Below are 14,394 nucleotides of genomic sequence, written 5' to 3'. Positions count from 1 at the left end.
GAGGGTCCGTCATGGTCTGGGGCGGTGTGTCACAGCATCATCGGACTGAGCTTGTTGTCATTGCAGGCAATCTCAACGCTGTGCGTTACAGGGAAGACATCCTCCTCCCTCATGTGGTACCCTTCCTGCAGGCTCATCCTGACATGACCCTCCAGCATGACTATGCCACCAGCCATACTGCTCATTCTGTGCGTGATTTCCTGCAAGACAGGAATGTCAGTGTTCTGCCTTGGCCAGCGAAGAGCCCAGATCTCAATCCCATTGAGCACGTCTGGGACCTGTTGGATCGGAGGGTCAGGGCTAGGGCCATTCTCCCCAGAAATGTCCGGGAATTTGCAGTTGCCTTGGTGGAAGAGTGGGGTAACATCTCACAGCAAGAACTGGCAAATCTGATGCAGTACATGAGGAGGAGACGCACTGCAGTAGTTAATGCAGCTGGTGGCCACACCAGATAATGACTGTTACTTTTGGTTTTGACCCCTCCTTTGTTCAGGGACACATTATTCCATTATGTTAGTCACATGTCTGTGGAACTTGTTCAGTTTATGTCTCAGTTGTTGAATCTTGTTATGTTCATACAAATATTTACACATGTTAAGTTTGCTGAAAATAAATGCAGTTGACAGTGAGAGGACATTTCTTTTTTTGCTGAGTTTATATATACACACACACACACACACACACACAGTTGAAGTCGGAAGTTTACATTCCCCTTTAGGCAAATTACATTTAAACTCAGTTTTTCACAATTCCTGACATTTAATACTAGTAAAAATTCCCTGTCTTAGGTCAGTTAGGATCACCACTTTATTTTAAGAATGTGAAATGTCAGAATACTAGTAGAGTGATTTATTTCAGCTTTTATTTATTTCATCACATTCCCAGTGGGTCAGAAGTTTACATGCACTCAATTAGTATTTGGTAGCATTGCCTTTAAATTGTTTAACTTGGGTCAAACGTTTCAGGTAGCCTTCCACAAGTTGGGGGAATTTTGGCCCAATTCTCCTGACAGAGCTGGTGTGAGTGAGGTTTGTAGGCCTCCTTGCTCGCACACGCTTTTTCAGTTCTGCCCACAATTTTTCTATAGGATTGAGGTCAAGGCTTTGTGATGGCCACTCCAATACCTTGACTTTGTTGTCCTTAAGCCATTTTGCCACAACTTTGGAAGTATGCTTGGGGTCATTGCCCATTTGGAAGATCCATTTGTGACCAAGCTTTAACTTCCTGACTGATGTCTTGAGATGTTGCTTCAATATATCCATATAATTTTCCTTCCTCATGATGCAATCTATTTTATGAAGTGCACCAGTCGCTCCTGCAGCAAACACCCCCACAACATGATGCTGCCACCCCCGTGCTTCACGGTTGGGATGGTGTTTTTCGGTTTGCAATCCTCCCCCTTTTTCCTCCAAACATAACAATGGTCATTATGACCAAACAGTTATATTTTTGTTTCATCAGACCAGAGGACCTTCTCCAAAAAGTACGATTTTTGTCCCCATGTGCAGTTGCAAACCGTAGTCTGGCTTTTTTATGGTGGTTTTGGAGCAGTGGCTTCTTCCTTTCTGTGCGGCCATTCAGGTTCTGTCGATATAGGACTCGTTTTACTGTGGATATAGATACTTTTGTACCTATTTCCTCCAGCATCTTCACTGATACAGTGAATTATAAGTGAAATAATCTGTCTGTAAACAATTGTTGGAAAAAAGACTTGTGTCATAAACAAAGTAGATGTCCTAACCGACTTGCCAAAACTATAGTTTGTTAACAAGAAATTTGTGGAGTGGTTGAAAAACGAATTTTAATGACTTACAACCTAGTGTATGTAAACTTCCGACTTCAACTGTATATAAATGATGCTCTACTTGTCAGTGTTCCAAATGGGACATTATTTGTCTTTTTATCTAAGCACAGTACTTGCCTTGGTCAGGAGCTCACCAGAACTAAATACTGGCACCTCAAATTTTCTTCCGCTTTAGTTCATGCATCTCATTTTACATTTACATTTAGTGTACGCTCTTATCCATAGTGACTTACAGGAGGAACGCTCTTAACCCCTAGGCTTCCTGCCACCTCCTACAGAATATTAGCGCAAAACTATTGAGGGGATCCTGCATCTAATTATAAACGGTACATGCACCCAAAATGAGTACCGGCACCTATTTCATTCCAAATCAACCACTGGCCATCAGATAGAATTCATAGTAAACAGTATGGAGGAGGGTGGAAAAACAAAAGGGATATATATTGACATATTAATAATAAATAGTAATAATAATACATTTTATATTGCAGATGCCTTTCAGGACACTCAACGACATCTTTCATAAAATCTAGTGCTGTACGTAAAATCCATTTCATGTAGGCATATGTAATGAATTTGAATTATGCTTGATTATTTACATTGAAAAAACTATAAAAACATATTGTAAAAAACAAACAATCAGCTTAATTTCAAAATAATGTGCACTGATACCATGTGCAGTAAACAGCAGCTATCACTGTGTAGGCTAGGCTACACTGTGTAGGTTAGTCACTGTTAGCTAGCTAGCTAATACTCACTAGTCAACTTGGCTAGCAAAAACAAGTGAAATGGCCAAACAAAGCTCACTAACATTTTTCCAAGAGAATGTGTATTGAAAGGGATGTTGGACAACATTCCAAGTTATTTGATATCAGTGATTTTGCCATGAAGGGCCTCCAGTCCCCCTCTATATCAATCACTGATTGCATTGACCTAATCGAGGGCCTTAAAGACAGTTTCAGTACATTAAGAGACAATGATCAGCACTACAACAATGTTTTATTCAACACTTTCAGATATCATGAAACATGCTTCTCACTTCAACTCGCACACTCTCCCTCCCTCCGCTAAGACATGATTATCAGTCCAGTGAAATAAAAAAACAAGTTAATTAAATGTATTCTCTGATGTGCCTCACAAGTATCGGGGTGGCAGGTAGCCTAGTGGTTAGAGCGTTGGGACAGTAACCGAAAGGTTGCTAGATTGAATCCGAGCTAACAAGGTAAAAATCTGTCATTCTGGTCCTGAACAAGGCAGTTAACCCACTGTTCCTAGACCGTCATTGTAAATAGGAATTTGGTCTTAACTGACTTGCCTATTTAAATAAATGTTAATTCAAAAAAGAAATAAGTATCAGGCTATATATAACAACTGACCTATTACCAGGGTTATCAAATAGCTTAGCTTGAGACTCGAGTTTAGAAATAAAAGGGACTCTACGTTAATTATAATAGAGAAAATCGTTAATTAACATTGAGAAAATCAGTCCTCTCTTATTATATATGGAAATAGGCAAATGTATGAAACAATATTTATTTCCAATCAATGTAAATAGTCTACCATTTTTAGGAATTGGAAATATAACTGTTTCCTTTGCTTCTCCTCCCATGCACTATAGTTAGGCCCTATAATCAGTCTATTTATCATTTAATTGAAATCACACAATACAGTATACAATACTTGATCCCCTGCGCCCAGCAGAAAATTGCACTTGGCTTGCATTTCGTCGCGCAGCAGTCTAAGGCACTGCATCTCAGCGCTTGAGGCGTCACTACAGAGCTTGGTTCGTATCCAGGCTGTATCACAACCGGCCGTGATTGGGAGTCGCATAGGGCGGCGCACAATTGGCCCAGCGTCTTCCGGGTTTCGCCGGTGTAGGCCGTCATTGTAAATAAGAATTTGTTCTTAACTGACTTGCCTAGTTAAGTGAAGGTTAAGGAAAATAAATACAAATAAAAATAAAATAATTTGATTTGAAAGGCTTGGTGTCCACCGTTCAAGTATATATAGGCTATGGCTGCCTATTGTGATTATTACTGTTATATCAGGGCATTATGTTCTAGTCTCATGGTCTATTCATTACAGTGCATTTGGAAAGTATTCAGACCCATTGACTTTTCCACATTTTGTTAATTTACATCTTTATTCTAAAATGGATTCAATTCATTTTCTCCCCCTCATCAATCGACACGCAATATCCCATAATGACAAAGCAAAAACAGGTTTAGACATTTTTGCTAATGGATTAAACATAAAAAACGGAAATGTCACATTTACATAAGTATTCAGAACCTTTACTCAGTACTTTGTTGAAGTACCTTTGGCAGCGATTACAGCCTCGAGTCTTCTTGGGTATGACGCTACAAGCTTGGCACACATGTATTTGGGGAGTTCCTCCTATTCTTCTCTACAGATCCTCTCAAGCTCTGTCAGGTTGGATGGGGAGCGTCGCTGCACAGCTATTTTCAGGTCTCTCCAGAGATGTTCGATTGGGTTCAAGTCTGGGCTCTGGCTGGGCCACTCAAGGACATTCAGAGACTTGTCTCGAAGCCACTCCTGCGTTGTCTTAGCCGTGTGCTTAGGGTCGTTATCCTGTTGGCAGGTGAACCGTCACCTCAGTCTGAGGTCCTGAGCCTTTTCATCAAGTACCTCTCTGTACTTTGCTCCATTCATCTTTCCTTCGATCCTGACTAGTCTCCCAGTCACTGCCACTGAAAAACGTCCCTACGGCATGATGCTGCCACCACCATGCTTCACCATAGGGATGGTGCCAAGTTTCCTCCAGACGTGAAGCATGGCATTCAGGCCAAAGAGTTCAATTTTGGTTTCAACAGACCAGAGAATCTTGATTGTACTCTTTGTTTTTCATCATCTAGCAAAACAATAGATTGTAGCTAGTTAGCTGGTAATTGTGGTAGCTATAATTTTTGGTAGCTATGTTTTAACAAATGTTAGCCAACTTTAGCTAGCTAGCTACAATAAACAAAAGTATAAATCATATACGGTATTACAGATATGCATCTGTTGGTCACAGATACCTTTAAAAAAGGTAGGGTCGTGGATCAGAAAACCAGTCCGTATCTGGTGTGACCACCATTTGTCTCATGCAGCGTGACACATCTTCTTTGGATAAAGTTGATTAGGCTGTTTATTGTGGCCTGTGGAATGTTGTCCCACTCCTCTTCAATGGCTGTGCAAAGTTGCTGGATATTGGTGGGAACTGGAACAAGCTGTTGTACACGTTGATCCAGAGCATCACAAACATGCTCAATGGGTGACATGTCTGGTGAGTATGCAAGCCATGGAAAAACTGGGACATTTTCAGCTCCCAGGAATTGTGTACAGATCCTTGCAACATGGGGCTGTGCATTATGCTGAAACATGAGATGATGTCGGCGAATGAATGGCACGATAATGAGCCTCAGGATCTTGTCACGGTATCTCTGTGTATTTAAATTTCCATCGATAAAATGCAATTCTGTTTGTTGTCCGTAGCTTATGTCTGCTCATACCATAACCCCACCGCCACCATAGGGCACTCTATTCACAACGTTGACATTAGCAAACCACTCACTCACACGAAGCCATACGAAGTCTGCCATCTGCCTGGGTACAGTTGAAACAGGGATTCATCCGTGAAGAGCACACTTCTCCAGCGTGCCAGTTGCCATCGAAGGTGAGCATTTGCCCACTGAAGTCAGTTATGACACCGGAATGCAGTCAGGTCAAGAACCTGGTGAGGACGACAAGCACGCAGATGAGCTTCCTTGAGACGGTTTCTGACAGTTTGTGCAGAAATTCTTTGGTTGTGCAAACCCACAGTTTCATCAGCTGGTCTCAGACAATCCCGCAGGTGAAAAAGCCAGATGTGGAGGTCCTGGGCTGGCGTGGTTACACATGATCTGCAGTTGTGAAGCCAGTTGGACGTACTGCCAAATTCTGGAAACAGCTCTGGTGGACATTCCTGCAGTCAGCATGCCAATTTATACTTTCCCTCAAAACTTGAGACATTTGTGGCATTGTGTTGTGTGACAAAACTGCACATTTTAGAGTGGCATTTGATCCCAGCACAAGGTGCATGTCTTAAAGTAATGTTGGACTATCATTTCTCTTTGCTTATTTGAGTTGTTCTTGCCATTATATGGACTTGGTCTTTTACCAATAGGGCTATTTATGTATACCCGCCTGCCCTGTAACAACACAACTGATTGGCTCTAACGCATTAAGAAGGAAAGAAATTCCACAAATGAACTTTTAACAAGGCACACCTGTTAATTGAAATGCACCTCATGAAGCTGACTGAGAGAAGGCCAAGAGTGTGCAAAGCTCTCATCAAGGCAAAGGGTGGCTACTTTGAAGAATCTCAAATATATTTTCATTTGTACAACACTTGTGTGGTTACTACATGATTTCATCTTTTGACTGGTACTGTACATATACCAACCAGAAGCCATGGATTACAGGGAACATCCCCACCGAGCTAAAGTTTAGAGCTTTAAAGGAGCGGGACACTAATCCGGACGCTTATAAGAAATCCCGCTATGCCCTCAGACGAACCATCAAACAGGCAAAACGTCAACACAGTACTAAAATGTAATCCTACTACACCAGCTCTGACGCTCGTTGGATGTGGCAGGGCTTGCAAACTATTACAGATTACAAAGGGAAAGCCAGCTGCGAGCTGCCCAGTGACATGAACCTATCCTGGCTTCGATGCAAGCAACACTGCAGCATTAATGAGAGCACCAGCTGTTCCGGACAACTGTGTGATCACGCTCTCCGTAGCCAATGTGAGCAAGACCTTTAAACAGGTCATCATTTACAAGGCTGAGGGGCAAGACGAATTACCAGGACATATACTCAGAACATGCGCAGACCAATTGGCAAGTGTCTTCACTGACATTTTCTGCTGTATTGCCCCACCACAGAAAGCACTGAGCTAGCCTGAAAAAACTGCCTTCTGGCGCTGCCTTACTGAAGAAAACAAAAAAGAGACCATGTTCGTATGCGGCTTTATTAACTTAATGATATATTATTTTTACATTATTTGCAAACTGATATGACACGTATTAATACCAAAATAACATAAAAAAACAGGCAAGCCCATTTTTTGCAAAAATGTGGGGTTCAAAACAGGTGGGGCTCTGCTCCACCTGCCCTGAATGACAGGTCGCCACTGAATAACTACATTTCAAGCAGACCACCATAGTCCCTGTGCCCAAGAAAATGTAGGTAACCTGCCTAAATGACTACTGCCCAGCAACACTCACGTGGGTAGCCATGAAGTGCTTTTAAAGGTGGCCTGCTTTGATAGAAAAAGTCCATCTCCACAAACAGGTAAAACACACACACAGAGACACAGATGACCCAATCTAGGTTATGTTAAACTTGCAACCCAGGATTGTAAACTTGACTAAAAGATTTACAATCCATGATACACTTTCTCTCTTTCCATCCTGCCCCTGTCCAGTTAAGTGGTGGCGAGTTCATTCTAAAATGTATTAAATACATTTACACACAATAACCCATAATGCTTGGAAATGTATAGAGAAATGTATCAACCTCCACAAACAGGCAAAATAGACACACACACACACACACACAGAGAGATGACCCAATGGAAGTTATGTTCAACTTGACAAAAATAAGAATAAATTAAACAGATCAGATTAGTTAGATACATTTGATTTTGAATACTCATGTTTAAGTTGTTTGTTTCTAATTTGTCTTTCAGGTTGGTGTATTGGGGTGTCCTGTTCTGTCCTCTGCAGTTCAGACCAAAGCAAGATAATATTTAAAGCTCACTTTGGATCAACAAACAGGTTAGCCTCTGTAAAGTCTTCTGATGTATTTGAAGTGTGATTATAGTGTGTTCTGTGTTATTTCTTTATATTTTCCAATACTAACTGAATGGTGAATTAATGTATTTACAGTGTAATTATTGTGTTTGGTTACTCCTATGTCCTCCATACTCTCCCTCTCCATAATGTATTGTCATAATCACTGCAGCTAATAGCATAGCCATACTCAACTTTTACTTGATAATAATCAACGCCATCAATCAACGTAATTTGTATTCCAAACCTAATTGTTAGTCTAAAGGTAGTCTTGTACGTTTCCATTTTGCTTTAGGTAGTCCACTACCCAAATATACATAGGTGTCTGCACAGCGCTCATTCAGAAGTACTCCTTGTTGAGAGACCACACTTATATGTAAGAATTCTTCCATTTTCCTACTCACATTAATCAACACACTAATAACCTTTGTACACCACATTGTGCCTACCTAGACCATAATGTGCTGGCTTGGATATTTTCTTCTCAAATTGTTTATTCCATTACATTTCCAGCAGCATGAGACAATCTCTAGGAATGTAATTGACTAAGTCTGCTCCGCTAACCTAGGTCCCAATAATCCGTCATTACATTTGGCATGTACCCTTTACAGTATGCAGCCATTCTAATTCTATTGATTCTAATCCAGCCTTTTTATTACACACCCTCCAATTGAAGGTGTCAAGGTCACTGCAGCCATTTTGCTCCTCCTCAAAGAAGATCCAAGTGGGCTGTACCATACGTCTGTCTGTATGTCAGAGACAGGGTATGTATTTCCCAGCAGACAAATAAAGAAATAAATGCAAAGTTACAAGTAATACTGTGTAAGGTGGGCTCATTTGTTAACTTACTGTTTGAAAATGACTTAAGTAACCTTAATCTTATTTGGTTCAAGTTCCCATCACCTACCATAATAATAGATGGGAATCCCTTTGTGGATGAGAGCCCCGTCCAAGTCTTCCTAGATGGAGAGGAGCTACTCACTAAGGAGCCTGAGGACAACTCCATGGGATTGGGAGTGGCAATGGGGGTCCATTTCTTTTTTTATATTTAGTATGCAGCATTAGTGAAAAGGACTACACTGTGCAACACGCTATGCATGTTGTGGGAATTGATGAGGGAGGTAAATTACCAACAAATGTTGAATGGCAGACTTTTTGCTGCAGAGAGGGATAAGGGAGACCAGAGCACAAAGTAATGCGAGATCAGTTGTAAGAGCCAAATAACTCAAATTATAAACCACTTAGAAAGTGCGAATGCTTTGTTAGTGTCTCTACATGCCTATGAGTTTAATTATTGACCTTGTGAAATATTTTTCATGTATCTAAACAGCTTTTTTTTTTATCAGTAAGATGGGGATTTTGATTAGTATACTTGATAATAAGTGTTTTTATTGATTGATTGCATATTTGGATTTCTAACTTTCAGTCAATAAAATGAATTTGTGACTTTCCAAGTTTGCCACTCAATGTTATTTGTATTATTAATATAAAACATGGGACATAAAAAGGTTCCTACAGGAACCGTAAAACCCTAGAAAGATGAGGAACCTTTTTAAAAGGTTCATCAGGGAAAAGGTTCCAGGAGGCACCTTTAGGGGTTCCGCTGGTGTCGCAATCTGAGGAACCCCTAAAAAGGTGCCTCCAGGAACTTTTCCTTTTTAGAGAATACGACACATTTCACAGCACATCCCATGCATAAAATGCAACGTCTGCCTATGCCCACACATATTGTCTCCGGAAACATTTATATTTTTAATACCGTCAAAGACAAACACGAAGTTGGGCTAACCTAATTTCAAAAGAGGCCAAGGCATCATCACGCTCAATCATGAACAAATAGGATAATTCTTCATTTTACCAGTGAAGCAGGCCAATCATTTGATCTCAATCATTTTAATTGGAATATGCATTTAGATCTTCTTGAATTACTGTTTTGTGGGCTAATTATAGCCTATAGCCTTCCTGTAATATATTTATATATATTTGATCAAAGTCCAGTGGCGCTGTTGAGTTTTGGACACATTATATTTTGTTTTACTATTCAGCTCATCATCCTAAAATCTCATAAGAAATTCCATGGTGTTTTTGGTGTAATAGTGTCATTATACTATACTGTTATATTTGGTTACGTAAAATACTAACCCACTGGGCACACACTGGTTGAATCTCACGTTGTTTCTACATAATTTAAATGAAATTGAATAGATGTTAAATTGATGTCTGTGCCCAGTGGGAATGAATCATTAAGTGATCTTCCAAGACATTGATACAGCTTTGATCTATACTGAACAAATATGTAAACGCAACAATTTAAACGACTTTACTGAGTTACAGGGAAATAAGTCAATTGAAATAAATTCATTAGGCCCTAATCTATGGATTTCACATGACTGGACATAGGCCCGCCCACTGGTGAGCCAGGTCCAGCCAATTAGAAAGTTTCTCCCCACAAAAAGGCTTGTTACCAGACAGAAATTGTATAAAGGCCCATGGAGTTGGTGGAATCGGCCTTTAATTTGCTCAGCTGGGCCAAGGGCGCTTTAATTGGGTCAGGTAGAAATGTCCGACAGATCTCAACTCATTAAAAGGAGGAAATGTAAATTGCCAAGCAAAGGTAGCGAGCCTTGCTTGCATCACCACTCAAAATACTAAGTACACCTACATTTGTCTAAGGAGAGCGTTCTCTTGAGCTGGTCCTGACGATCATATTTCTATCATTAGACTCATTTAGTACATCAGAGAAGGCACAGTAGAAGCCAGGCATTTATGCTGTGTGTAGTGTATTTAACTACTAAAAACAATACTGAAATATGAGGACTACAGTAGGCTACATATCAAATTAATAGTAATCAGGTTTATTACAGTTAAGCAATAAAATACAAATGTCAGAGGCTACATATTAGAAGTCTTCAATGTAAAACCAATACTAAATAGTAAGTCTAAAAGCATACAACTGGAGTTTGTCAGGAGCTTGATTTACAATGTCTCCATTAACATAGGTTTCAACCAAACTTTTATTCTTTCCAGAGCGGCAAATATCAGTAGGCCTACGTCTATAATTAACATCACTTTGCATGGCCCAAAACATTTAATTCAAAGGCATAAAACATTCTCTAAACTAGTCACCCCACATCAAAACGGACAGAATAACAGTTTCCCTGTAACGGAAAAATCCATAACTCATACAGTACAATATAACGTTATCAAAATTCACAGCTCTTTTTTGAAATATTGAAACAAATCAAACAAGACAATTTTGAATCAACATGCCAGGCTGGCGTCAGCAAGTCGCTAGACGGATCTTCAGCACTGGCCTTCAACGTTCACATTTCGTTAACTTTATTTTTCCACTACAACAGCAGTTTAACATGTGTGTTACTGCTGCTATGCACATGTTTGATAGGCACAGTATGACTGAAGGCTTTTTACATTGACTGCAGTAAGGTGGGCTGGACCTTGTGCCATTAGGACAGGAGGAAAGATACTCAGAATTGAGGTCCCTCCTTCTTCAGTTTCTTGTAGTCTGTGTTTATGGCCACAAACTGGGGAAGAAAATATGGCAGGATTTATGTAATCCAGGCCATAAAAATAAGAATGAATAGAAAGAAAGAAAGGGTGGCGCCATTCAAGTCAAATAAGGCATAATGGGTGGACTGGCAGCAGTTTTGAGCGTACCCATGCCAGGAAGTAAAATCAGAACGTGTACCCTTCAATCTGTGCTGTGATTTGTCAACTCAACTAACATTATTAAAAATACATTCAGTTAGGATCATTTGAATGAACATTCTACATTACCATGGCCATCCAGCATCAGTTGATACAATAATTTCAATGGGATTTTGGAATGTTCTATCAAAATACCAGGCAGCCATTGCGAGTGTACTCATGAGTTTACCAGTCAAATGCCATGGTTAGAGCTTCCAAGTCTGTTCTATTCATTTTCTATGATCCAGGCAAGCACAGTAATGCTATTGGCTACTTATATTGATCAGAAATATATTATTGACTGGTACTATTGATTGGCTGCATTACTATTACACTGTTGTCTTGTGAAACAAGAATCGATTAAGATGGGGATTCATTCACTTTGTGGAGCTAAAGTGTGCTAGAGTGTTAACAGTACTGTACCTTGTACTGGTAGGTAGGGTCAAGTTTATTCCAGGGCTCAGGGTTGTTCTTCTTATTCCAGCTGTACAGTGACACAATAGTCAAAGCAGGCCGAAGTAGGACAGATACAAATGGGATCAGAGGGAACTGTATTAGTCTGCCTGCGATCAACTATTCATTAGCCATGCAGTTTTCAAACACTTACAACAGTGGTACAGGCCATTAGTAGTGAATTGGAAATTGATGCCCTAGAACTGCACAAGAGGTGGGATTACCAAGAGCAGTCAATCATGAACTGATTTAGCCAAGGCGTTACGATGCAAAAGGGGATCCACTACTATGTTTTGATTTGATAGTATTAAGAAATTGATTAACCAATATTGAGTCAAAAGAGAATGGAGTGTAAGGGTGAATGAGTCTTACTTAACATGGGGCCCATTTGCAAGACGGAACAAATACATGGAGGCTCCTCCTACTCCCAACAAGACAACGAAGAATTGGGGGATGAGCTATGAGAGGGTAAGAAGAGAAGGAGATAACATGAGCATGACATTCACGAGGCAAAGAAATCTGAGCATTCGTAGATAACTTTTGTCAATACAGTGTTCCAGTAAACAATGACCAGCTAATCAAGCTGATTACACATGGCGGGATCCATAATAGACTTTGCTCTGTCATGCCTTAGGTCACACACACATGATGCTACTGTGTCTGTCCTTTTCAGGGAGACTCATATGGAACTTCCTTTTCATATTATATGGGTGGGCAACTCCAGTCCTAGGGGGCCGATTGGTGTCATACATTTCCCCCACGCAGCCTTAGCTAAAACACCTAATTAAACAAATTGTATTCTAAACTGAAGATCATGATTAGTCGATGATTAGAGACAGGTGTGGTGCGAAAGTGTCAACAATCAGGCCCCGAGTACTGGAGTTGCCATCCCTGCTATAGACCAAGTGTAAATAGCTATGACTCAGGGCTACCCAAATCCGACCCTGAAAGGCCGAAACACTTCTGGTTTTCATACCCTTCTAGTCAGGGACTAATTCAGACCTGGGACACCAGGTGAGTGTAATTAACTACCACGTAGCAACAAAAAAAATAAGTTTTTCAGTTTCCAGGACCAGAATTGGGCAGCCCTGAATGTAGTCCGTTGATAAACTGTATTGACTTAAATCTAATGTCTTGAGTTTTTCTAGCTTTCCTTAATGTTCACTTGCCTTCAGTTAGCACACATGGCCTAATGATGGCGCTTTAAATAAAGAGGAACTGAAACCATAATGCACAACAGCGTTAGATACAATTAGTTGTAAAAGTTCATTACCAAAAAGCGTGTCTGTTGCCTTTTCAAAAAGTTGGTATAACTTTAGTAAGCCTGCGTGAATGTAGCCAAATAAATTCAGACCTAGTTTGCCCTGTCTAGCCTATACTCAGACGTGACACTGGTAGCGAATCCTATGGCGCAGTCAAAATGTTGATCCTTCTGTACAAGGTGGTTAGGCTAACTTGCATCCCTGGCAGTGGAGGCTGCTGAGGGGAGCACGGTTCATGTCTGGAACGAAGCAAATGGAATGGCATCCTGTTTGATACCATTCCACCAACCTCCTGTGATCCCTGGGGTTTTCGAGTTTGTTTCTAAGCTCCCATTTTGACAGAAACCCGATGTAAATCCTTGCTGATCTGCGTTGAGGACCTCTAGGCTAATGCAGCCTATGAGATGGTAGTTTTTTAAAACTATTTCGGTCATATCTCCAGTCTTTAAATCTCACGGTCACTACACATAAGCGAATAGCCAGTTTTGTGCCCCTCTTTTAAACAAAACATTCACCAACAACGTGAAGACAAGAGGACAAAGTGAGGCTATTTAGCCCATTCAGTAGTGAGGCCTATTTAGAGAAGTAACTTTTCATTTCAAGTACATAAATGACAGTCGGTCTGTGTGAATAACAGATGTTGTAAACTGCAATTAAGTCATTGTATAATTTAATTGAGCAACAACTGGTAGCACATACACACTGACAGAAGGAATTGTCATGCAATATTATAGACGACTAAGTCACTTGAGGCAATAAACCATAGAACAAAAATAAGTAGGTATTCTTACCCCTGGATGCTTCTTTGCGTATTCCATCGCTATTCTAATCATTTTTGATTGCAGTTGCTCTTTATTATAAAGGTCAAAATGATTATATTAATTGTGACTAACCAATATTAGCAGTGATTCCCAAACCATCCACTTGCCTCAACCACTGATCTTATAAACTCGTTTGGAGGGCACTCCGTTGTCACGTGTTGCTGATCAAACTCCAAGGGTGATTTACATACAGGCTAGTGGCCAGGGGATCAATAGACCCATCAACTTCGGGACACACTTGTGACTTCAATGATTAAATTCCTGATCTACATTTCAATTATAAAACGAGCATGAAATTCAAATTACAAAATTCCCGTTGTTGTTTTATAAGATATAGGCTAAACCTCAGTATCAACTTGTCATTTGGGACAAACCTCAAAAACAGGCATTTGCTGTTGCTCTACTTTTTGATTGTTATATTAATTCCAAGATTATTATATACATTTTAACAAGTCATTTGAAATTAAAAACATTGTGGCCGCGTTATAAAGACAGCCTCAAACAAGCTTTTT

General features: G+C 40.2%; 1 protein-coding gene across 1 annotated transcript; it reads right to left on the bottom strand.

The window, feature by feature from the left end:
* Positions 1-10,475: 10,475 nt before the first annotated feature.
* Positions 10,476-14,133, bottom strand: LOC139557090 (cytochrome c oxidase subunit NDUFA4-like). The gene is made up of 4 exons (XM_071371452.1): positions 13,853-14,133; positions 12,172-12,257; positions 11,770-11,830; positions 10,476-11,183 (listed from the first exon to the last, which is right to left on the bottom strand). The coding sequence occupies exons 1-4, from the start codon at positions 13,892-13,894 to the stop codon at positions 11,127-11,129; spliced, it is 246 nt and encodes an 81-aa protein (XP_071227553.1). The 5' UTR covers positions 13,895-14,133; the 3' UTR covers positions 10,476-11,126.
* Between the last annotated feature and the right edge of the window lie 261 nt (positions 14,134-14,394).

Source organism: Salvelinus alpinus, chromosome 28 (assembly GCF_045679555.1).
Source record: "Salvelinus alpinus chromosome 28, SLU_Salpinus.1, whole genome shotgun sequence".
NCBI classification, from domain to species: Eukaryota; Metazoa; Chordata; class Actinopteri; order Salmoniformes; family Salmonidae; genus Salvelinus; species Salvelinus alpinus.
This window is presented reverse-complemented; position numbering and strand designations above follow the sequence as displayed.